Source organism: Camponotus vicinus, unplaced genomic scaffold, assembly GCF_025532165.1.
Source record: "Camponotus vicinus isolate PSW18456_S1 unplaced genomic scaffold, iyCamVici1.0 SCAF_1, whole genome shotgun sequence".
Classification (NCBI taxonomy): domain Eukaryota; kingdom Metazoa; phylum Arthropoda; class Insecta; order Hymenoptera; family Formicidae; genus Camponotus; species Camponotus vicinus.
This window is the reverse complement of record NW_028141945.1, coordinates 7,403,068-7,428,852: the sequence shown is the minus strand read 5'-3', so window position 1 is coordinate 7,428,852 and position 25,785 is coordinate 7,403,068. Positions and strand designations below refer to the sequence as shown.

General features: G+C 36.4%; 1 protein-coding gene across 20 annotated transcripts; it reads left to right on the top strand.

The window, feature by feature from the left end:
• Positions 1-751: 751 nt before the first annotated feature.
• Positions 752-25,625, top strand: LOC145970952 (troponin I-like). 20 transcript variants are annotated; one of them, XM_083098069.1, is made up of 10 exons: positions 752-896; positions 3,484-3,527; positions 7,531-7,548; positions 8,191-8,319; positions 9,689-9,812; positions 13,726-13,826; positions 20,479-20,522; positions 20,651-20,792; positions 24,270-24,287; positions 25,058-25,625. In XM_083098069.1, the coding sequence occupies exons 2-10, from the start codon at positions 3,513-3,515 to the stop codon at positions 25,145-25,147; spliced, it is 681 nt and encodes a 226-aa protein (XP_082954195.1). In that variant the 5' UTR covers positions 752-896; positions 3,484-3,512; the 3' UTR covers positions 25,148-25,625. The 20 variants fall into 20 exon arrangements, with proteins under 20 accessions (XP_082954195.1, XP_082954200.1, XP_082954306.1 ...); XM_083098074.1 differs by lacking the exon at positions 13,726-13,826 and adding an exon at positions 12,078-12,178; XM_083098060.1 differs by lacking the exon at positions 13,726-13,826 and adding an exon at positions 10,479-10,579 and having other exon boundaries at positions 757-896.
• The last annotated feature ends 160 nt before the right edge of the window (positions 25,626-25,785 follow it).

The following is a 25,785-nucleotide window of genomic DNA, read 5'->3' as shown; positions in this document are numbered from 1 at the left end:
GCGTGTCGACGTTTTCGTCACCATTATGGTGTTTAGTGCCAAACAACTGCGTCTCAGGTACCGATAATATCTTAATTTTATCCCATTGAGCTATGACACTAATCATTTTTAAAGATTTTCAAAGCATACTTATTTTTCATGATTTCAATCTCTCTATGTTTTTCTGCGCGATATCTTACGCATTTGACTTGTCTAAAAGATAATGTGATTTTTTATTTTAATTATAATTTTTTATGGAATGTAAGATATATAGCAAAATAAAATAACTATTGCAAATGGAAATATCATGTCTCATATTATATCTTTATATCAACATTTAATTATTTTATTTCTGAAGTTATGTATATATTTTATAGGAAACTGTTTGATATATAAAAACCATAAAAATATATAAATGTATATACTATTTCTTTCTACGCGAGTGCAGATAAGATTATCAAAAATGATTTTTCTGATTGAGGGAAAATTTTATTAATTTTATCAATGTCAGTAGACGCGTGGATCACATATCGTTTTTTAATAATCCCTTATAATTATTCGAAGCGTTCGAGGATGAGAACGAGTTCAAGACCGCTCTGTTCTCGCCTCGTAACAGCTACGATAAACCAAATCAGAGGAAGAACCAGCAAAACGAGTCGAGCGAGCTGTTTAACAGCGTACCAAGCGGGCTCGGCTCCGTTTTCAGTTTCTGATTATTTTTGGCAGCAAGCGGAGCGAGCAGAGCTCTCGTCTAAAAATGCTTATGGCCAATGGTGTGCCGCTATTGGTCCTGCCGTGACCACGTGAACGGTCTATAGTGGAGGTTCACGAAGTCGACTAAGTTATCCACGATACGGCACAGTCAGCTGCCTAAGGTCCGGTTGGCCAGTCATAGCCAGCAAAGCTTTCTCCACAAGGTAAGCCCATCTTCCTGTGCAATCTTCGCGGTCTCCTCGTCGCATCGTGAAAACTTCAAAAAGTGTCCTCAAAAGATGTCGACCGTCCCGCGTTCTCCAGGAAGAGGCCTGGAGAACCTTCAACTAAGAGACAGAAAGATAGAAGACTCGCGATCTTCTCCCCTCCAAGAAATGAGTCGTTGCTATGAAAGGTTTCGCTGTTTGTGGAAAAGTTTCTGCATTTTATGGAGTGTCAGTGAGACGAGTGACTATACGAGAAAGATACTTTTCAAGATTGTGACGGTTGATCCGCCCAAGCCTTCCGAGACAGTGACGGATCGGCGATCACCGACGAGCAATCGCTCGTCTTGAAAGTGACGCGAAGTTGAAAGTGATGAACGAGAACTTCTTCCGTTTATCGGTTCGAATCGACTATTGATCGATTATTTGGAGTATTTCAGCGAAATATGTGCACATATGTATATGTATCAATCACAGAGAATCTTTCTTTTTTCTATGCTAATCTCTTGCTATTCCATCTTAATTTCAATTCGAAAAATTATACAATATTGCCTCTATCATCAATCAATGGTGTCGAAATTTGCGCCATTATTTTACGGGATCGTCTTTTTCAATTTTCTTTTTAAATTTTCTAGCGAAAGGATTAGATTTGCATTATATTTTCGATTTAGCATAATAAAGTTTATATAAAATATAGCTTCCCTCAAGCGGCAGGTTGCCTTTCTTGCATAGTTTAATGAAATTTAGCGAGTTGTCTATTTTTATGAAGCAGCTTGCTACTTTGACATCGGAGACGGTACGCACGTTTCGATGTGGTAGGACGTGTCTTGGAATGGTTCGAGCGCGAGAGGAGATCTATACTTAGCAAAGGCGTGGATCGCATGTTACAAATATAAAAGGAGTCGTTGCAGCATGTGTCGTAATAATAATTAATTATCAAAAAAATAAAAATTTAATAATTTCCATAAAAGTTCATTATACCATATATTTCATTATATCATATGATATCCCGGTTTTGATAGATTTGCATATTAATTTCGTTAATGACACAAAAACATTATATCTGTTAAAATAAATATTAATAATTAGAAAAATTTTTAATATTTATTATATGATTTATAAAGAATATTTTTTCTCTCTGTATTTAATAATCTCAAATTTAAAACAATATTCAAAAGATATATATATACACATATATATATAACATTACTTTTTTAATTAATTATTATTAGTCGAATAATTATTACATGTAACAAATAAAGGCAAAAACTAGAGAAATACCATTATTATAAATATCATTTTGTACATACTCTAATGAGATCTTACTTTACGATTGTTCGTTAGAGGATTTCGCGACATTTCGCTCGTGACTGTGTAACGGTAACGTTCTAAGTATTTTCGGAATGTGAAATGCCACTGCAGACAAGCACAATCCATCTTCTTGGATGCTTGGAGCTCTGACAACGAGCGCGCGTCGTTGGCCGCGGTGCAAGCGCCGCTAAATGCGCAATTGTTACCTCCGTAACCGAATTGCACAATTTCGGTGTTGCGCGCACAGAAGTTTACCTATATAAGTTATCTGTTTTGAAACTTTGTTGTTCCGTCTTGTGCCTTATGGCAAGTCGATATTCCGCAAGCGCGACGATTTTGCGACAGAAATTTGGCTAATAAGAGATCCTCGCGAATCTCCCCCCGGCGCGTTGACGTATTTTCCCTCGGTTGCATCGCGTCTCTTTTCAACGAAATGTCATTCCTAAAAAGCGCGAAGCTACATTCGTATACGAAGCTCTCTCTCTCTCTCTCTTTTTCATGGCGATGTGCGAGCGAGACTCCGTTTATCCGTCCGTCTCGCCGTTTTGACATCGAATCCGGCTGAAGCCGCCGATGACGGGATATCTACCAGGTCGTTGCATCCAAATTTGGATCGCGTCGACCGTATCCCGACGTTTCGACGACGCACGGCGCGAAAAGTGGGGACGCGACCGGCGTCTATTTTCGCACACGTCGGATATTCTACACCGCCAGATATTCCATCGCGTGCACCCTCTCGGATGCGTTCGACGACGAAATCTACCCACGTAACGGCCGTGATTTATCGACTTCGAGGGCACACTCCTGAGATCGATCGTATTTATCGAAAGAGGCAGAGACGCGTCGCCGCGATAAATTTCTTCGTCTCTGCGATTCCGCTATTAATATTTCCGTCCGCGCGGATGTTCGACGGTTTGCGTTTCACGTCGTACCGTCATTATTTTCGTCCGCTCCATTTGTAACCGCGCATATCACGGAAACGCGAAAACGTTTACGCATATGATATGAGTATGCATACGCAAAAAAGAAGAAGAAAAAAAGAGAAAAATGAGAACTTTACGCAACCTTGTTCCGCGTAATACGGAGAGCTATGGCTGCAGGCGCGTTTATTACGTTCGCTTATGCAAGTCCATATTTATTTTAATAACTAGGAAAGAGGGGAGATTCCGATGGTACGTGCTATTAGTAGCGCGTGTGCCGAGAGATTTTCAGCGCAGGGCATAAATGCTAATAAAAAATATTTTTATCGTTTTGTAATTTTTTCTTTTTTTTTTAGGTAGACGCGTGCAACAACCAAGCACCATCATGGCGGACGATGAGGTTAGGTGTGTATTTTAATCTGTGCATTTTCTCCCCTATCACGCATTTTTTTGCGTGCTTATTTCATTATTGAAAAGAGCAACGATCGAGGCAGCCGCGGCGCATAGTTTCACGGGAGAGCGCATATCGGATATTCCTTAATATTACATTTTCCTTTTCATATTGCATCGTTTCGTTGGATTTTCGACGCTGCTGATCTTCACACTTGGACCGAAAATGCTGAAACATCACTCGCCTTTTGTTGAATCCCTGCAGTAAAATTAGCGCAACTATCGAAAGGTATGCATTGTTTGCGCTCTCTGCGATTCTCTGTGAAAAATTATTAACGTAAACTCTGTAACCCTAGCGAAGATAGTATAGACCTTGTCGATAAAAATAGAAAAGTTCCATTGAACGGTTTCTATTGAATGTTCTACCACGAATCCTTTGATTTACATTGCCGAAAGGTGTATTTGACTTCAGTACTTCAATCTCTAACGAAATAATTATAAAGAAATAATTTAAAAAATATTATATATATAGATATATATTATTGAATAATATATTTTATTATTTTATTGAGCAAATTAATTTTATTATTTTTCTTAGAAATTAAAATTCTTCCAAATTACTTTACATATATTTATCGTAATTTAATGACAGACTAATTTCAATATATATGTAAAAAAATTCAGTCTCAAATACACGTTTCTTCATGAATAAACCATTCTCCTATGATATTATACGATATCAAGCTTTTATGTACAAAGCTCCGATTGTCGAGGTTTTCGAGCAGACCGAGCCTCGTTTTCTACCACAGTGGCATTTTGAAGCAGCTTAGTAGAAGATATAGATGGTGGTCAAGAATAAACCACGCAGTTTGTGCGTCCTGGAAAAAATTTATATGCTACGTAGGATGACGAGGCGATCATAGAAGCTCGCTTCTCATCCCGATTATTCTTCGCTCGTTTTTCCTTTCGCAAGAAACTTTCCACGATTCAGTTTCCCAGCAATATCCCTTGATTTTTTCACTCCCTATCGTTCTTTCATTTTTCACTTATTTCGATTGAGTTTTATTTCTGTTATTTAATTCTTAAATGAACAAACAACAAATAAACAAATTATTCTTTATTTCTATTAATGCGTCATCATTTCTATATAATGTCCATCTCGTAGACGACAATTCTTCGTTTGCACGATGAGATAGTTTTCTTTTGCATAATGAAGCCAATTTGCGCGACGCCAACCGCAAATGTAAAAGTTAATGAAGGCTTTTAGCTTCACACGGTAGTAACATACATTTCGCAAATTTCACCGTAAAATTTCCGCTCTGTAAGAACGGAAAATAGTACGGTCGCATTACGACTGGCACGTCCGTTGTCTTCCGTATGCTCCATAGCTCGACTTTTTGTCTGATTTATCGTCACGCTTTCTCACCCTTATTTTGGCATTATTTAACGCGGTCTTCCCCGCTCTTCTCGTCTAATCTTATGTTTCCTCTTTCTTGCTACTCGAGCAAGCTATTTGTCACTCACGTTATCCGTTTATAGAGGAACAAAATCGTTGCAGATTTTTAATTGTAAATTCACCTCTGAGAATACTTGTAACCTTCTTTATTTGTCACAGAAACGCGGTCTACCATAATAATTTATATTTCATCTCATATTTTATTCTCATATTTTATTTTTCTATACCGTTCTCTTTTTCCGTCATTTGTCCTCAGTTATATTTATAAAACGATCCATCCCCTTTCGTATCGCGATTCGATTCCTTTCGTTCAAGAGAAATTTTCTCTTTGAGACGCAAAAATACTTGATATTTGTCGGTGTATATTGCAAAGTAAAACTCAGCGCGAGTGCACTCAATGGAAAGGACGTTTACCGAAGAATCAGTTGAAGAACTTCCATTTACTGATTAAAACTCTTATATGAACACATTTTTGCAGATGATTCGTTTATTCGAAGTTTGATGATTCGTTTATTCGACGAGCGCTGGCTTCAGACAAGAAGTGTCTCACTTGCTAAACTTTCTATTGATAATTACAAAGTTTTTATTATATAATATCACTTAAAAAGTATTCAGGTAATTTTAGTTTTATCATTGTTTAAACTCGCACACGGAATACTACAAGTTCTTTATATTTAGATTCTTTTCTACAACTATAAAGATTAATAATCTTTAAAAATATTTTATAATAATAATTTTGCAAGATATTTAAGTATCTCAAAATATATTACGCTATTGTAATAATATATTACTATATACAATATTGTAATATTTATTAATTTTTAGTTAATATCACGCGTTAAATAATTCTCATTATTTGCTGGGTCATCGTGAGCAAACTTTTGACTGTTTCCTCACAAATATATCCTCGCTTTATCCCTTCAATTAAAGCTATAATTGTATATAGAGAACCATTATAGTGAAACATAGAACTCCAGAGAACGAGTACTATAGACAAAAAAACAATCGAACAAACCTAGGGTAAAGTAGATATCAGACTCGCATGAGGAATGATATCTGTTTTTTGATGTGATATTTTATTGTTGTGCTGTGCGTATGTTTCTTTAACGCTTTTTCTGTAATTATAAATGTATAATGTATATTTATTATTTAATATTACCAAGTATAGCTCACAGCATGCAACACCATGAGTGTTTCTTATATTCGTATTGAATATGAATTTTGGATCAGAATTTAATATCGAAATAAATAATATAAAGATGCTAAGAAATTTAATACTTAATTCGTATCTCGTAAATCGTCAATTATTAATAGCATTTGTGTAATAGCGAACAATGTCAACAACGTCAGCATTTCTTAAGCTTATTCATAGCTCATTTCTTAAGCTTATTCATATCGCGGTGTTATTTAATAACATTTCTCTGGGTGTCAAGGTTTAAAGTCACGGTTACTAAAATCACATTTAAATGAATTTAGCACTCTACTTTTTTAAATTAATTTTTAATATAAGAAATAATAGTATTTCGTTTATTTAGTAAATAGTAATAACAATTGTATTCATAATCAAAGCCAAAAATAACATTTAAAAAGTTCGCTGATACGTTTTGACTCATAGAATGATTTTGTAATGTTTTATTTGTCGTGGTTCTCCTTTCGTTTGCAATTGAATCTATTAAAGATTGTGATATATATTTACAATTGAAGAAAAACGACATAATTACAAATAAAAATCATTACAAACCACAAACAATTTTGAATCAAAATATATATGTCAGCGATTTTTTTTATTTTTAAAGTCGGATGAGGCAGTTATTATGTTTATTATATCTTGTATTTTAATTACAAAGGAAATTATTGTTACCACAAACAATACAAATGAAATACTACCATTATCTATATTAAAAATTTAGTTTAATTTATTAAAAGAATGTCTCAAATTCACACATGTAAAAATGTTTCCGGTGTCGTTGCTTCTATGCTATATGTGTATAATATATAATATATAATATATAATATATAATATATATATTCTATGCTATATGTATAATATATAAATGTAGGCCGCAAATATTTCTTTATTTTTGAGATTCGTATTGTCGATAGCGAAAATGTGCGCAACTTATTATAAAATGCAGATCCAATGGTCGACCGAAAATATGTGTAACATATAAGTGGAACGCTCGGCTGTTTGCGCAAAACGTTATTATACAAGACGTTCGTTGTATGCGCTGTTCGAGCTCTTAACGGCGACAAAGTTATATCACTTAAGACAGACTCCATTAGCTCTGCATCATTATGAAACACGCGAAAACATGTTCGCTACGCTAATGCTTTGTAAGATATTCCTTGATGGCAAAATCTGAAACACTGAAGACTGTTACTATAATCTCTCTTTCTCTCTCTCTCTCTCTCTCTCTCTCTCTCTTTCGTTGCCGTTGAGAAATATCCTTTTACATAGTCGAAAGGATCGTGCTGTAAAAAGTGTTTCAAATATCGCATGCATGCGACTCGCGACACAGAGCGTACTAACGAGAAATATTCTCTCTCTCTTTTGCAGAGGAAGCGCATCGAGGATGTACGTAAGAGGGGAAACTAGCTAGAGAAACATAAAGTCGCCTCTTAAAGGACGGCTACTTACCAGATGGATGAAAGGAATCCTTTCGTCGGAAAGGAGCTTACGCTCGTTTTATTACAGGATAAAATATATTGCGAATATTCTAAATTAGCGATATTAGTTTTGCGAAATAACGCATAATGAAAAATAACATAATTTAGATACAAGAAATAGCATAATTCGGATACAATAATATTTTTCAAAATCAAACAAAAATATACAATCAACGTACAAGATGACTTTTTATTTTTACATTGTATGACAAAATTTTGAGATAGATTAGATAATAATTAGAGATTAATTAGATATATAATTAATAGAGTCCACTTTGACAATTGGACTTATATTCTAATGATAGAATATTACTATTTTTTATTCAATTAGAAAAATTGATATCATAGTAATTATTGTAAATTTTGCAATTACAACCGTTTCACTTTAAGATCCGGGAAAGTTTAGTTTGAAAAGAAGAACAATAGTGCGAAAAAATAATAGACGACATTGAATCGCGGAATACTTTTCAAATTTGCATCGCACCTCCGCGAGATGCTCGGGGCTTTTTTAGATGAGATGTTTTAAGGCAGTTTTGCACGAAAAATGCAGGAAAAGAAGAGGAAACAGGCGGAGACCGAGAGGAAGAGGGCGGAGGTCCGCGCCCGCCTCGAAGAGGCTTCCAAAGCCAAGAAGGCGAAAAAGGGTTTCATGACCCCCGACAGGAAGAAGAAGCTCAGGGTAAGTCCGCCGACTGTTTTTTGTTACTTCCCTCGCGAATTTCGTCACACGACGAAGTGAGTTTTAAAACTCGCGGAATATCTTATATCTTTAAAACTCGCGTTCACGATAAGTCACGCGAGTCCTCCTCATCATATTTCATTTCTTCAAACGAATCGCGTTAACTCTCGTCGCGTTAGGGGTTTTCCCACACAAGTACATTTTAAATTATATCATATTCTTGTTACATATCGACTGCTCATTATCGATAGCCAAGTCGAGCTTCCTTTTATTTCCGATTTTATCTCGTTGCTTCATCGCACGCCATAATCTTCTCTCACGTTGTAGCTGGCGCACAATACCGTGGATAATCCTCTTTGGCTCTTTTGTGCCGATTTTCTCGCGAAATACCTCTCGTAACGGAAATCACATCCGTTTCTCCATTTACTCTTTCTTTCTCTCCTGTTCGCCCCCTCCTCTCTTCGTTTTTCTCAATGCTCTGTTTTTCAACCGTAGTCCGAAACTTTCCAAACTTTATCCTCGCGCGCGCCTTTTTACCTTTACTTTATGGGCACGTCTTACATTCTGTTCCCATCGTCGCGCAACATCCTTCAGAACATTCGTCCGTCTCTCTCCTTCGATTCCTCTCCTTTCCCTTGTGCAGTGTCGCGAGCATTCGCATTCGCGGTACATAAAGTTTTCCGTGTGTATGCAGATTACCTCTTGGAGAATCTTTTCGCGTTTGCTGGTCCTGCGAAATGTTATTTTCCCGCAAATCCACCTTTCTCCTTCCTTCCTTCCTTCCTTCCTTCCTCTGTGTCAATATTTACAATCCACCAAATTTCAACCGACGTTATCTCGCTCGCTGACCAAAAGAGAACAGGCCACAAGTTGAAATTATTTCACGAGTAAATCATGAATAGAGATGTTTCTCTTGCAAGCCGAACATCATCTAACGGCGCGTATTAATTTATATTCATTTCATCTTTCTGTTATTACACGATTAAATATTTACGGATACAAGAATTAATTACCCGCATCGCGTGCTGACGTCCATTTATTTTAATAACCATTTCAATACGATTAACCACCGATCGTATAAATGGACAACTTTATATTTAATAGATCAGACAAGCATTATAATAATCCGCTTCATCGCGTGCAATTTAAATTATTTATATTGTTTGTAGCAGGCTATCGATATATCCCGAAGTTTAAATTCGCATTTCCATTTAAATTACGTCAATGTGTTTCATGTCGTTAGCGATTTGCGAAATATTCTGTATAAATATTCCCGATTAAATATTCCTAGTGAAACTTTTCTCGTCCGCTTACGAAATGTTTTCCTTTCCTCCGAAATGAATCTCACAAATATTCCATGTGTCTATAGTTGCTGTTGCGTAAGAAAGCCGCCGAGGAATTGAAGAAGGAACAGGAAAGAAAAGCGGCCGAGAGAAGGCGCATAATCGAGGAACGCTGCGGAAAGCCGAAGAATGTCGACGATGCCAACGAAGGTACTTTGCTTCTCGATACGAAATTTTACGGGAAACCGCCGAATCGCGTTTATATTCGAACAAAGTAATTTCTCATTCACGGAACAATTCTCTGGGAACAAAGCTAAATTTATCGTACATCTTTAAATATAATTGATAGAATACCAACTTGAATGAATTACACAAAATATTTCGAATAACTTTTAGTGTAATTTGAATTTTTAAAATTTCTCATATAATTATGTAATAGTCTTTAATCAAACGAAATTGCATTTATTTAGAGAATAAGGAAATTTTCGTTAAGTCGCAATAATAGTATATAATATTTATCTACAATTTTTCATAGGTCAGAATTTTGTTAAAATCATTATATCGCGAACTTGATAAATTTCTTTATAGATCATCGTTTATCTTCGATTTTCTCTTTTTGAGATAAAAAAAGCTCGTTGGAAAGGCACGAAAAATGATTCGCGATTTTCAAGAATTCTTATATTGCAAATTAATGAGATTTTTTTCTATCTTAAAACAGTCTTTCATCTCTTGGGAAAAAAAACACGATAAAACACAATAGTTGAAAAACATCTCAGATGATCTGAATGTACATACTACTAACGCGAATATTCCCTACATGCGCGTCTTTATTTTTGCATTTTTACATTTTTATTTATTCTGATGAATCACACACAGAGACCGTAAAGCGCGTGCTGCGCGAGTACCACAATAGGATCACGGCATTGGAGGATAAAAAATTTGACATCGAATATATTGTTAAGAAGAAGGACTTCGAGGTACTTTTGAGAGAGCAACAATTGCAAGAACGTTTACGCGAGAACGTTTACGTGCAGAATGATAATAATCGCGACGCTCGCGATACAGTTAACGAGAAATGCGCAATGTTGCACTTGTGTAACGCAGAGATCTTTGTTCAGTTGCATATTTGCGTAGGGCGACGACGAACGTAATTAGAGCTTTGGCAGAGAGACCTGGCGACAATTGCACAATTTTACATATCGATTGTATTTAATCATCGATAAACACTCGATAAAAATAGCGAGAGACCTCTAAACTGTTATAATTTTATTGCGACACTTGTAAGATCGATAACTTTCATTTTTAATTTCTGCCGGGAGAGTTTACGACTTTGGCTCGTTGCATCACGGCTATTTTTATTCGAGGAAATTTTAACCGAGCTGATGAATAATCGTTATCGAGCAACTTTGTGAATGATTAATAGCTCTTTGCTAAAACTTGAATCGTTCGTCGTAGCTTCCGTTTTGCAGTCGGACAAAGAACACGAGCTTCGCATTATTTCGTCGCACCGTTTTCCATTCTCACACTTTTCTTTTCTCTTTTTGTTTTATATCTACGTAACGCACAACACTGCCGTCGATTTATATATATTACCGTCTTGATTCTTATATCGCACCTTGTTTATTTTCGCATTAATGTGAACGCGATTTCTCTCACTGTTTTCTTTTGCTCTCTTCGTTTAATCCTGTCACGAATCTCTGGCGAATTTAACGGTGATCTAAGAATTATAGATTTATCCGCATTTTAATTATATTGTGTTAATACGGCTTGTTACTACTCACTCTATTCTGGCACGAAACACGTCAAAATAACAGAATAACATCACTTTTTGAAACATGTTAAAGGTGTCGAATTGCGATCAATTATTATACACTGCTTCACAACACATGCATTATATATAATATCTTTATTGTTTTTTATCATTTAAAATACGTGACGTGATCGTTTGACGCTTATTTCGTTTGTGAAGTATTGTATAAACGTTTCTTACTACGATATTACTTTTTTATCTATGCGCGAATATCTATATTATCTCACCTAGACTCGAGATTGTTTCAAATTTCGCAAAAATGAAGTCTCGAAAGATGGTTTAAGAGCGCGATTTTATGGTCGGAAACTTGAGACAATCTTCGTGTCACTGTAGGACAGCAGTACTTTATAACATCTTGATTTAGCTTTCACACCAATTTCATTCCCAACTCGTTCCCGTCCTCATATTTCAGCCATCGTTCGTTCGAGTCATCTGCGCGAAATAGATTTCATACTTGTCGCGTTCGCGAATACAATACCTTTTATTATAAACCGATTACAATACCTTTACGACATGATGAAATTGTTGTAACACGTAACGATATACACGACCTCACGATGTGAGAGGTAAATGGATCAATTCGCGATACACAATGGACATTTAGGAGACTTTAAACGGCGCCTGTACGAGAGCATTTTTTCAAGAAGTGACTTGAATTTTAACAGCTAGCGTGAAGTCCATTCTGAACCAGTATCATAAGAGGATCAACCTTCTCGAGGGGGAGAAGTACGACCTTGAATACGAAGTCGCCAAAAAGGATATGGAGGTCGAAAAAGTTTTTTTTCGTGACAAACAAAGAGATGAGCGCGACGCTGCGATTAACGCCATACACACAAATACTCTTTTCCTGTCTTTCGTTCTTTTTTTTTTCTTTGTCACACTGCGCGAAGCGCATCTCACTGTATCTAGCGACTGTTCCGATTTGCATAAGCTGTTAATTTAGTCGTAGATATCGAAAGGCTGAGTATTTTCCTAAAAGCAGCAGCTCTAACGTAGCATCCCTCGCGACTCATAGAATCGCTCAACGTAGAATTGTCTCAGTAATGTTATTTTATTGCAGGCGTATGCGAGTAGACAGAATTTTGTTCATTTACTTGCGAGTAGGCATCACCGATCCAAACCCTCTCAGTGCCCTCCATGTATCCTCTCGCCCACAATTTCCGTCGAATTTCTCCCATTCTCCATTTGCCTCCCGTGTCGGGTTAACGATTACGCGATTGTCAGCTTCGTGCTTCTCGCTTCCAACGCGAAAGACTCATTTCTTTCCTCTATGGTAATTTCACACATTTCCTCATAAATAATCCTTCGCAAGTGCGAAAATATAAGTCACTACAGAAAATCATAGATCGTCAATTACGTAATTACATAATATATTACATAATTTTTTATCGTGTCATTAAACCATCCAAGTTTACGAAGGATATAATGAAACAACTCATTGATATTAATATGCTAAAAAATAGTAACAAATTAAGGATGTTTTGTACCTATTTTCAAAATATTGAGAATTTAATGAAAATTGTACAGAATGTCCTTACATATGTTTAGAATCTTCAGTACAATTTTTAAATCGATTCACTAAAGCGTTCACAAGTTATAAGGATTTTAATTTGCACCGAATTAACATGTGTTCTTATGGGAAACGTATAACCACGTCGATTCAAATGACAAAAACACATGGAAATAATATTCAGAATTTGTTTAAAATTTGCAAAAGTGTAGTTTAGATACAGAGGAAATATTTGGACAAATAATATTATACAAGTACTAACTGGTTAAAAAGATATTAAATATAATTCAATGAAATTAGCCATGTATCTGACACAAGGCGAAATTCTCTGCCAAAAGTTAATCATTTCGATTAACAAAATTCGGAATATTTCAGTAAAAACGCAATAAATATTAAAAAATACATCTCTGCACTGTAGTTAAGATCAAATTGTAATATTCCACGCAATTTCTCATGCTCAAAATACACCAAAAGTGGATATATTCGTCAATATTGATTTTCAGCTACTTTTTGCTGGGATTGTGCATACAAAGCATCCTTAAATTAATTACTTGACAGTTATCATCATTATCATATCAACGTCAATAAATTAGGTAATAATACTTTAATCAACTATTATATACAATATATGTATATGAATATATATGCATATATATACTTGTTTTTAAAACTTTATAATTTTGATACTTGATATAATTCGCTCGCGAATTAACTTTTAAAACAGCCCCGACAGGGTAGAGACGACAAAACATACTCAACAGATTCTATTTTCCCCTTTTTCCATTAACTTTTTGTTCTTTTAGCCGAGTTGCAGACGATCTGTTCGGCATATTGGAACAGAATGTACTCACTCGAGGGCGATAAGTATGACCTCGAGAGGCAAATTAGGTTGAAACAGTTTGAGGTAATTACGATCGGCTTGCCTAAAAGAGAGAGCCTATCGAGTCACTTGCATATATTATTTTTGTCCAACTTTTACTCCCTCTCCCCGCGCCCCCTTTGTCCTATTCTCTTTATTCACGTGATTTTTTTAACTCTGCCACGTGCTTGACCGAGCGACACCCTTGGTCGAACGGTTCTCTAAGGCGTTTCTAGTTGACGGATCTTTGAACCTTCGGTTCGAGCACGTTTGCACGTCTCTTAGATAGGGAAATGCCGCGAGACACTAATGTTCCAAACTCTCTATGAGACTTTGAGGACAGTTTGCCGGAACGTAACCAACATTAACTTATCTATATCGCCGCAACGGATCTTAACGTCAACGAGCCTCTTGTTTCTATCTTTATTTAACGCCGTTGTCCCCATTGCAACTGCGGTGTCACTTCGACAAGATCAAATCGCATCCAAGATGCGAATCACGAGCGAGTATGAGAAACGAAAACGCGATCTCGTTTTTATTTTATTTCGTTTAATTTGTCCCTTCGTTTTATCCCGTACGGATTCGTTTAGAATTGGAAAGCTAAACGGGCAACGTGGTAAACAATTAGATCACCTGGTAGGAGAACTCGCGCGATGATCGCGATGATTTCGCGCACCTCTCTCCTATTCATGCGGCGCTTCCAATCACGTTTGGAGTAGCTCGGGATCTGCGAATCTGTCGAAGATCGAAGTTTCAAAGGCGGCGACGCCGTGCATCCTCGCGATACTACATCCGTAAGGTCGACGATAGGGCGATTTTCGTGAAAAGAAAAGATTTCGGAGCGTTCAAGTCACGCCCGAGCTGGGAAAAATTTTGATTTTCTCGACGCGCGATTAGGCATTTGAGCGCCGCGCAACTTTTATTGCCGCGCACGTGGAGCGAGAGAGAAACCGCGCCAATTTACTCGGATCGGAGATTTCGGAAGTTTTGCTTATTGCGACATCGAGGCTCTCTCATTGAGATTCCAGCATCGCGTCCGTGGTATGCTCTAGTATTAGTATTCGAGTCACGCGGTTTATATTCCCCCGTTAAAATATGTAAAGCTGACTTCAGTTAGTTGCTGTACATACAAAGCAAAAAGAATTATCCCGATACCGTTCGTGTAATGTTTACTTATTCAGGAATGGCAACGTAATTGTTTCGCGTATCGCGAGTGCAGATTGCAATTATAGATGTGCGGCGATTTTCCAGTAAATTTGTCAAATATATTTTCCAACGTTACTTTCGAAAAATCACGTTCCGTACGTGCCGTTGAATTCTATCGAGATTTACCTTGTCGGATAAATGTGATTATTTCCATGATTTTCACCTTTCGAGACGATTCGAGACGATTCACACAACCGCGTAACACGTCGCGTGCGATCGATCACACGCGAGAAGCGTCTGTCTCTCGCTCCGCCTGTGCCCCACTACCTAAGCTGTCAGAAAAGCAAACATATCGAGGAACCAAAGATTTCTGAGAGACTCTCCGTATTCTTTGTAGTGGAGTTGCAGAAGATTTGCCAAATGTATCACGACCGCGTCTACCTTTGTGAGGGTCAGAAGTGGGATTTGGAGCGTGAAGTTCGAAAAAGGGACTTCGAGGTACAGGAAAAGTGAAGAGCGCAGCGACAACGGCGAACAATGCGAGGAGAAAGAGAGCAACCGTCAGATCGCACGTCTCTTTTCATCATTTTCCACCCTCGCCGACCCACGCGTATCAGACGATATAAGGGCACCAAGCCTTCCCCGATCCCCGTCTCTCTCTTCGCGTTGTTTCTCCGCTCATTCCCCTTTCTGTATATACGTTTCTCTTTCGATTTGTTGTTCTCTCTTTCACGATGTTTTTCTTGGAGAACACTTGCGGCGCGAACGCAGATTTGCTCCGGGGCGCAAACCAATGGAAAAAGTTCCCACGTTGGAAACGCACATGGAAGAATCTTCGACGATGACAAAACTTTGCCATCCTGCGGATCTTTGTAATCTTGATCAGTCCTGTCTCGATAATTTAAATGACGATCTATTCGTCTTTTTTTTTATTCTTTTAATGCGATCTTTTTGCGACACGCGTAACGGAACGACCGCGAATAACAGTGAAAAGAATTTCTCTTTTTTCTCGTGAATATGAAGTGCCGCAACGGAATATTTTTTTCGTCGGTCACATATTTTTGTTCTATTCTATTCTATTTTTCCTTCGTTCTCTCTCTTTTTTTTTCTATCGCGTAACGTACCGTGAATCTATCTGAACCCTTTTATCTTTTCTATCGTCTATCTTTACTGTCTGGCTAAATGCGCACCGTATCCACTCGCTCTCTCTTGTAACGTGTCTTGTCACAAGTCTATACTGTCTTTCTATTATCTAACCATATAATGCAACTGTATCTCTCTGAGCTTTCTACTAACTCGCCAATGAAAATAAAAAAGAAGCTTTATTCTCGAGTCAGGGCTGGGCAAGCTTATAGAGAAAAGACGCTGATTTTGTTATATATACTCCTTCGCATATTTTCTCGAGTTTACAACAAATAATCGTCCGCATATAGATTTACGCAATTGACGATCACAGATTGAGATCGTTAACGTTGCGTTTCGTGCGCCGAGAAAAATGATCGTGAAACGAGAAAGGCGCACGATTTCGCAGTGATAGATTTGTTGCCAAAAAAAAGTAGAAAATCGAAGAAAACAAAAATATCCCATGGGGATCATCGAAAACAAGTCTTCCTTAGTCTCACGCGAGACTAAACTGACACTGTGTGCCTGAGACGCGCGTGACTACGCGCGCGTGTGTGTGTGAGCGTGTGCGTGCGTGCGTGCGTACGTGTGCGTAGATGTGCGGTGTAAAATCAGAAAGGAAAGCGGAAGAAAAAAAGAGATGATAAAAAAAATTTGTAAATTATTGCAACTTTTACGGTGTCTTCCCCTTACCTTTTTTCTTTCGTCTCTTAAGCTTCACGTCTCTCTCTTTTTTCACATGTACAATTTTTCTCTCTATTTCTCTTTTTTATGCTTACTACATCCCGTTACCTCTTTAACACTCCATCATACGCAGCACGAATATATGTAATTTCAAATACAAACAAATTTGCTTTATCGCGCATGCATGGCTTTTTTAACTAATAAGTTGTTTAAGATATGCAATATATATATGTATACAGAATGGACGCGGGGTAATTAGCGCTTGGATACGGTAACAGGATTGATGAACCGGGTGAATAACTTCATTATCGTATTGATTAATTTTGTGTAATTGAGAACTTGATCGATCACTCTGATATTTCGGAGCTTTACGTGATTAACGATAGATTCGTATTCTGCTGAAATATTCATTGCCGGAATCATGTATCATGCTACGTAAATTAATCGTCGCCAAACAAGCACTCTCTCTCTCTCTCTCTCTCTCTCTCTCTCTCCCTCTTTTTCTCTCTCTCTCTCTCGTTTTGTAATATTACTGTATTCGGAGATTGAATGAATAATTAGATAATATTCATGTTAATTGATATACTAAATTAATACAGTAAATTAACACAAATTGTCCTTTTTCCTCATTTTTTTTATTTTCAACATTTCCGTAAATTAGGTTTATTTCATAATTTCTTACACAATATTATTTTACATTATTTTTAAAAATGAATTAATTATGTCGACTCTTTAAAGAAAAGAAATATAAGTTGTCAATCGGAGTACTAATTTAATTATCGAACAGCGGAATAGTTCGAGTAGATTCTCTGATTAAAAGCGTACTAGTGATAATAGTGATAATAGTGATTTATGAGAATAAAGAGATTTTGCAGCTGAATTAACAGTAATAAGCGCTTCTATAATCACTAACTTTTCTATTAATTTCGTTCCAATTAAATACGACTAGAACCAATAAACTTTATTTACGATCGAAATCGTGAATCAATCGAGAAATGAATGGAACTTAATTTACGTTTATCACGTTAATATTTTCTAGCAGCGCAATGAGAAGTATGGCACTTCATATTCGTCGTGAAGAAAGAAAAACAAGCAATTTCATATCGCGCGTGTTTTTTATTTTATTATTCTTAATGCTTAAATAATGACGTGAATTTTCATAATCGTGTAATAGAACGACTGTTGTTTAAAAAAAAAAAAAAATATATATATATCGCGCGTTCAAAGCACACCATTATTAAATTCCTTCGTTAAAACGTAATCGTTTTGCGATACGATGCGAGATCGCATCGAGAAAAGTATTAGCCGACAATGGATACATACATAGATACTCGGCAAATCATTTTCTTCGGAAAACGATTATCGTATACTCCATAGCTGCCCCGAAAGTTGGTTGTTTATCTCTTCCTATCACGTTTTTCTTTTCTTCTCCATTCTTAACTCTCACAAAGGTGGACTGGCTCGAAAACGGATTAAAAGATCACGAGACCGAAGTGCCATGCTGTGAAAATCTTCAGGCCGCAAAACTTTCCTCTTGTCTTTTTTTTCCTTTTTGTTCGATTAATCGAACCCAGCCCTCGCCCATTCGATTGATCTTTGTGAGATGGATAGTAAATGTGTAATATACGAAATTTCCGACTCACGAGAGAGACGTTGGAGTGAAACACGTACAAGCGTCTACAATGTCTTTAAAACGAAGAGAAATTGATTTTGCACCGACTCGCACGCACCGCCGACTGTCAGTGTCCTCTTGCCATGGTGTTCAATTAGGCTGTAAATAGCGGATTCGTCTTGGCAGAACTCTGTTCTCCTTTCGCGACAAGATTCTCGAACAAAAATTATGTTCCTCTCATTATTTTTTCGATAGATTTGCTATAAATTTACAATTAATTTTACCAAATTTTGAATCATTTTCCATTTAAATTTACACGATGCATCGTGAGAATCGTTAGCAATAATTATTCTACGTTTTCATGTGTTTACATCGCTGCTTCGAAAATTAATGTTATTGTTATTATAGGATAATTGAATCGTGTTACATGAAAAAAAGCGTATCGTTAGCAAACATAAAATAGCCAATGAAACCGACCAAGTATCGATTTCAAGGGATAATTTCACGCTTCGAGTGAGAGGAACAGAGCTCTGGCAGTCTAGAAAACGGATTGTAGTGGATTTTGTAATTTTTTTCTCATCATCCACGGCGGACGAAACGGCTGATCGTGACCAGCCGGTCCCCTGATTGGCCAAAATGAAATTCACACCCCATCGTATCCAATCTCTCACTTCTCTTTCTCTCTCTTTCTCTCTTTTGTCGTTTCCGTTCTTGTATAATTTGCACAAGGAGAAGAATGAGAAAAAAGAAGGATATACCAAAAAAAAAAAATAATTGAATGATTCTCAAGAAGAAAGAGAGAGAATCGGACAAGTAGTTTTAGAATAAATCTTTGCTCCTAAGAAAACTGTTCCAGAAAAGTAGAATAATCAATATTATTCGAAAGAGCAGTAAAGGGAAGTTTCAGAAACGAAGATTTTATACGATGGAGACTACAGTGATACGAATCGACTGGAAATTACATTTAATCTGTTCCGGGATTCTGCATATGTAATGCAATAAATCTGACGATTTGTCCATGTCTTGCATGAATTTATACGATGAATTCTACAGATATTCACTCAATTCTGTGGAATTATTTCTTTAGGATATTGTAGCAGGTTAATATGTTTTCCGCAAGATATAAAAATGGTTTTTAAAAAAGTATCTTTATTACTATAATAGTCTGTGAAACTTTTTAAAATCGCTATAAAATCGCAATTTCATATGTATATGTGTATTCTTTCTTTTTTTTCTTTTTACCGCGAAGCTGAATAAAATAACCAACAATATTTTTATCGCGATAATTCTAACTAAAATGTGATAGAAAATTATTTCATCGCACAACTATCTAATTTGCAAATAGCGTGTAATTCTCGTCGGTAATACAATTCTGCTAAAATTTTTACTTTTTGATTAAATTGTTCTTGCAATGCATATCGTATCATGATAGAAATACTACCCCTTCCCCGCAATAGGGTATTTTTTATTATTTACTCTACGATTCCCAATTCTTTTTTCCCCCATTTTTCCGTTATCACTCGTCCATCTCTCATCGCAAAATCGCTCCTCTATTACCGAACCATTGCCATCATCCGCTATTGCAGTTAATCCGCAAGCCAATTTACTGTCAATCTCGATTCGTCGAGTGGCTCGCCAGCTGAATATCTACGCGCTTGCGGCTCAACATGTAAATTCCCTCTCGTCTCTTTCTCTCTTGCCTGCTTTTGCCACGCAGGACGCATGCCAATACGATTTGATTTGCCTATTTGTTGGTTTTTTTCGACTAACCGTTTGTGGCTGGATTATCATGTCGTTTCACTAATCCGCGTTGTTCTTTATTATGCTTTTTTACCGTTTACGCGAATCATTATTGTACAGCTTTCTTCTTGTTTCGGGGAAAAAACTTTTCTTTGTAAATCTAAAAGTTCAGATACCTAGAGTATTTCTTATTTATTATATAGAGTACGTTTGTAAACACGAATATTATCGCATTGCAAATAGATATCACTTTGCTCAATGCACATATTCGAAACAGTTAACTCTCTTCCTTTATTTTGTATATTAAAAAAAAAGATGACTAAATACGCATGAACAAATCATATCACAATATCGAATGTAATGGATGTTAATAGAAATATTCGATACGTGCAGATCTCGGACTTGAACAGCCAAGTCAACGATCTCCGAGGTAAATTGTAAGTATTCTTTCTTTATTTTATTATATATAATAAGAATTGTTTTCAATATCAATACATTTTTTTTCTTCGGGGAGAATCATTGATATATTTTATTATAATTTTTTATTATTTTCATTTCACTGTAGCATGAAACCCACCCTGAAGAAGGTATCTAAGTACGAGAACAAGTTTGCCAAGCTCCAAAAGAAAGCCGCTGAATTTAATTTCCGTAATCAACTGAAGCAAGTCAAGAAGAAGGAATTCACTTTGGAAGAAGAGGACAAGGAGGTAAGGACAACCGTTTTCAATAGAATTTTCGCGTTTAAGAGACGTGAATATTTTTTTCGCAAACTTGTTTTTTCCCTGCCCATCAAAGGTCTACTTCAAGTGTTTTTTGAATTCATCAAAAAGAGTTTTGCAGAGATACAAGCTGAGAAATTTCATGTTTCTTTTTGCGTTTATGTATTTCGAAATATACGCTTCAATTTTCATCTTGAATTCATTTATTTATATACTTGTTATATGTTTGTACATCTTGTATTTCTGCGGATTTTTTATTTTAATTGATAAATTTATATCGACGATTTTTACTCCCGACTGCTGCCCCAACCTACGGTTGGCAAAAGACCGGAGGGAGTATGCGTTTTTTTGAGTTTTGCAATGGACGCTATTTTTTACAGCCGTAAGACGGGTGGTATAACAAATGTTTTGAATAAAAAAAAAACAGTTTTTGTAACCCTGGTTTTCTTTTTGTGTACAAAAACCAATTGGCAGGTTTTCTTCGTATTAGCAATTTTTTGTTCAATGTCCAATTTAGGAGATCCGCATTATATACGTATATGCTCTTGTTTGCATTTCGATATTGTTGCCGTAAAACGTTTATCATGATATATTTCCCGGAGTATTATTTTATCGGTTAATTTGAAAGCTAAATTTCCCGAAAATCTCAGGCTGGTTATATAATGGATATATAATAGCGGTAATTAATCATCGGTTCATCGAACTGCGATATTTTCAATTGAATATATGAGAGTGTTGTCATTTCGAAACCGTTAAATTTATGCAAATTGATTAACCGCAAAATATATGATCGTGATAATCGATAACCGCAATGATTAAAAAAAATTATATAATTAGACGAGTACTTTTCTCGTTGCGCGAACGTGATCTCCTCAAAAGGACAATCTGTAAATCCTTTCTCGTATATGTACTGATAGTAGTAGTGGTAGTTTACTAGGCAATTTGTGTTGTTCTTCACAGCCCAAGAAGTCCGAGAAGGCAGAGTGGCAGACCAAGAAGTAGATTTAATATAAGAAAATAAACCACAGTTTGAGTGCGAAATCTCAATAAAGCGCAGATCATTATTAAGAAGCAAAAAAAAAAGAAAAAAATCGAAACCAAACGAAAAAGTCAAACTTCTTCACACATACACACATGCACGCGTATTCATGTACACATACCAGAGACACAATCGCGTTTTTACAATCGACTTGACACGCACGCGCGAAAATGAACCGCGAAAAAGCGTACAGGAGAGAAAAGAACAAAATAAATATGCATAAAACACTTTTGATATCATTTCTATCGACGTCTCGCATGATTCGCTAGCACGTTTTCGTCGTCACGTTCGTTTGAATTGTTGGCAAACTAGTTCGTTAGCGCCGCGACAAATTTAACGAGTGAGGATTGAAAATTGCACAAACAATTCTAGGAGTTATAGATATTTGATTATATTTCCTCTTCCGAGCTAGACGGTCAAAACGAGCGATGTAGAGAGAGAAGCCGATTCTGCGTAAACATATTCACGTACAATTATTATATATATAAATAAAAACGATAAGTTGTGTGACAATAAACGATCCAGAAGAGAGTGCACGTGAATAAGTCAGATGTTTTCTTCGTATGTCCGATTCTTTCGTCACGACATCCTTTATCGACAAATTTTTCTACCCCTTCTCGTTTTCTTCACTTTTTCCTTATTTTTACGGTTTATTTCCTTTCCATCTGTGGAGTTTCTCACTGCGACAAATCGCTTTTGATTTTTATTTTCTCTTCCTTTTGTCTTTGCATCCGCACTGGATGCGAAACTCGATAAACTGACCCAATTCCCGATTCTTTTCGTTCTGTGTAATGGAAACGCGATGCTGCGTACGAGAATGTTAACGCGATCATAGTTTTTTTGCGATACAAACATATATATATATATATATATATATATATATATATACACAGGGTGTATCTGAAATGATGCACTAAACTTTAGTAGCGTATTCTAGAGGTCAAAATAAGATTTTTTTTTTTTTATGAACATAGGTCCGCAAATGAACCCCCTCCGAGCTAAACTTCGAAAATGTGTGAAATTGACCAAACACCCGCAACGCAAATTTATTTATCTCTCAAGAGAGGGTGATAGGTAACGTCAAAACCAAGATCAAATAATAATTTTTCTGAAATACAGCCAATTTTTAATTTTTTCCCCAAACTTTAGGGGCCTCTAGCTCGAAGAGGGGTTCATTTGCGGACCCATGTTCATAGGAAAAAAAAGTCTCATTTTGACCTCTAGAATACGCTCCTAAAGTTTAGTGCATCATTTCAGATACACCCTGTATATATATATATATATATATATATATATATATATATATATTTAATGCAAAATCAGATACGATTTTTGCCCCAACGTGCTCATATTTTCTTGTCGCGTGATAAGAGAAATTCTCTTACAACGATGTTAGGCGAACGCGTATTTCAAATATTCGATAAGGAAAAAGGTCAGGTGTTATCGAGAATCGTACCGTTACTCTTTCTCTCTCTCTCTCTCTCTCTTCCTCTTTTCCCCCCTCGTAAAACTTCACTAATTCGCCTTTCTCTGAAACATCGTTTAATTTCTTTTATCGCGCTCTTTTTCTTCAACATATCGCGGCGATTACTGTCTAATTTGTTTTCGGTATTCGTATCTTTTTTTAATCTCCCTTCCCTTTACTTCTACCTATGTAATTACGCAAAAATCTTCGCGATAGCATAACTCACGAAATATACACACACGAAATAGATAAAATATAAGGTTAAGAAGAGTGTGAAAAAAGGTGAGAATGGCTTTGAAGCTGATAGTTCTTCACTTTTATTTCGTACATAATGGCAGAAGCGCTTTACTCACACACACATGCCTGCACCCACATACATTCGCGTTTTTCTACTCTTTACTATCTAATTATACGTTGCCTTCCGTTTTTCCGCACACTCACCTCGTTTATCTTCTGTTCACACATGTTAATTGCCGCGCACTTTCTCACGCAAAATCGTTCGTCCGGCAAAAAGAGTAAATAAAAAGAGAAATACCAGATCGCCTGAAAAGAATTTGAAACGCACTCTCTGAAACTAAAATTTCGTTTAATTAGTTGAAGCTCTTTCGCAGCTTGCCTTATCGCCGTCATTCGGCTGCCATGCTTTCAGGCTGTAAATGTATAGGATTTGTTGTTTCGTCTTTGTTTGTTCACAATTATACACGCACTTTGACATATCAAAAAATCTCTTTCATATTATATTTTCCGAATTTGCGATACATAAATAATTTAAAGATATTTTCGCGACTATCAATATGCGTGTATCGATTACGATATCGATCGTGGTTTACGAGTGTAAGCCACGAACGATACGTTAAATATTGTTAAACAATATTTAAATGTAATGTGTATATTAAATCCTTACTCAATGTCCACGTCTTATCCGTTGACTAATAATATTGCTCTTGCATTATGTTCGCAGAACGCGTCAAAAGATAAGGTAAAGCTTTAACAACCAACTTGTAGCTCGATTTGCATGCGTGGAAAAGAATGATGTGTGTGATAGATGGGAGTAGATAGGAGAAGAAATAGATTATATGTGCGTGTATATGAAAGTGGAAGAATGGAGGAATAGGATACAGAAAAAGCTTTCTTCGTTCTTAACCTAGTTCTTCGTAGTGATGCAGCATTCAATGCAAATCGTTTTTCGATATTTTCTTTTGCTTTGTACTCGTGATTTTCTTATGACGTTTAGACGCATTGCTCCTAAAAATTTGCAACGATGCTGCAAGCCATTGTCTTAGTTTTACCGCGTTTCGATGTTTCTTTTATTTATTTTATTTCGCAGGCTAGTATAAAGAGCTTGTTTCGCCGTTTCTCTTTATTTTTACTAACAATCTGCACGGCTTTGTAGATGCTCCAAACAGAGCGCAGTGCCAGATGACGTTTACGAAAACGTCGGGAGAATTTTTTCGGTTGTAAGGGATACGCGATCCTAAAAGTTGGCACAAAAATTCGCGATTGGATAATGTATGACGACGCAATCCATGACAATAATCACGAAGCAATTTTTGCATAAATCGTAAATTCTCGTAAATTTTTAACATACAACCCTTCCGACTAAATAGCCCCTTTCGAAACTTTTCGATACCGTCGTCCCTGCTTTGCGAGCGTTCACCCCGACACTGCTAACCAGTGTGCGAATCTAATCTCGAACACGTGTAACGAGATTTCCATGTATTTGATCGCAACATTTTCTCGATTTTGCAGAAGAAACCCGACTGGTCCAAGAAGGGAGGCGAGGAAAAGAAGGTAAAGGAGGAAGAAGCGCCGGCACCGGCGACACCGGTGGAAGCATGAGACAATTGAAAATGCTCCCGCGAGAGAAACAGGATCATCTGTCCGTCACCGTCAATAACCGCTCGATACAGGAACTCCAATAAACTTCCTCTTAAATTTTTTAACTATCGATTCATTAATTCATAATTTAATATGTCCCGCTGTCGTGAATTGCACGCAAAAATCTTGCCCGTCTGTCTGTCCGTTATGATTGTCATATCCTAGATTGTATCAAAATTTTTTTCTAATATCCGATCCATAGTTCTATTCCCTATCAAACCTTTTTTTATGGATGTGATGTATCTATTTTTTTAAATAGATCTTGTACATTTCTGTAGAGCTCTTATTGCGTGCAAGATATATGAAAAAAAAAATAAATAAAATTTGTCTTTCTATAAACGGAATGAGAGGAGAAGGATCTAATTGTAAGAAGAATAACGGGAGGAAAATTGTTTACTTAAGGTTTATTGTAAAGCAAAATATTTAACGATACTCAAAAGCTCTGTGTGTGATCATTTTCCTATGTTTTTTTCATATTCCTTTCATGTGCCACTTGTAAGAAATCTTGTTTTAACCTTTCATGATTTAATGTATAACAAAATTATGTACAATGATTTTTATATACGATAATAATTGTTGTCACGTCACCGTGTATTTCT

Excerpts from the sequence above, each read along its gene's own strand:
- LOC145970952 (XM_083098069.1), top strand. Across the intron at positions 8,320-9,688 it reads ACAGGAAGAAGAAGCTCAGG|TTGCTGTTGCGTAAGAAAGC; the intron begins GTAAGTCCGCCG and ends ATGTGTCTATAG. Across the intron at positions 9,813-13,725 it reads TGTCGACGATGCCAACGAAG|CCGAGTTGCAGACGATCTGT; the intron begins GTACTTTGCTTC and ends TTGTTCTTTTAG.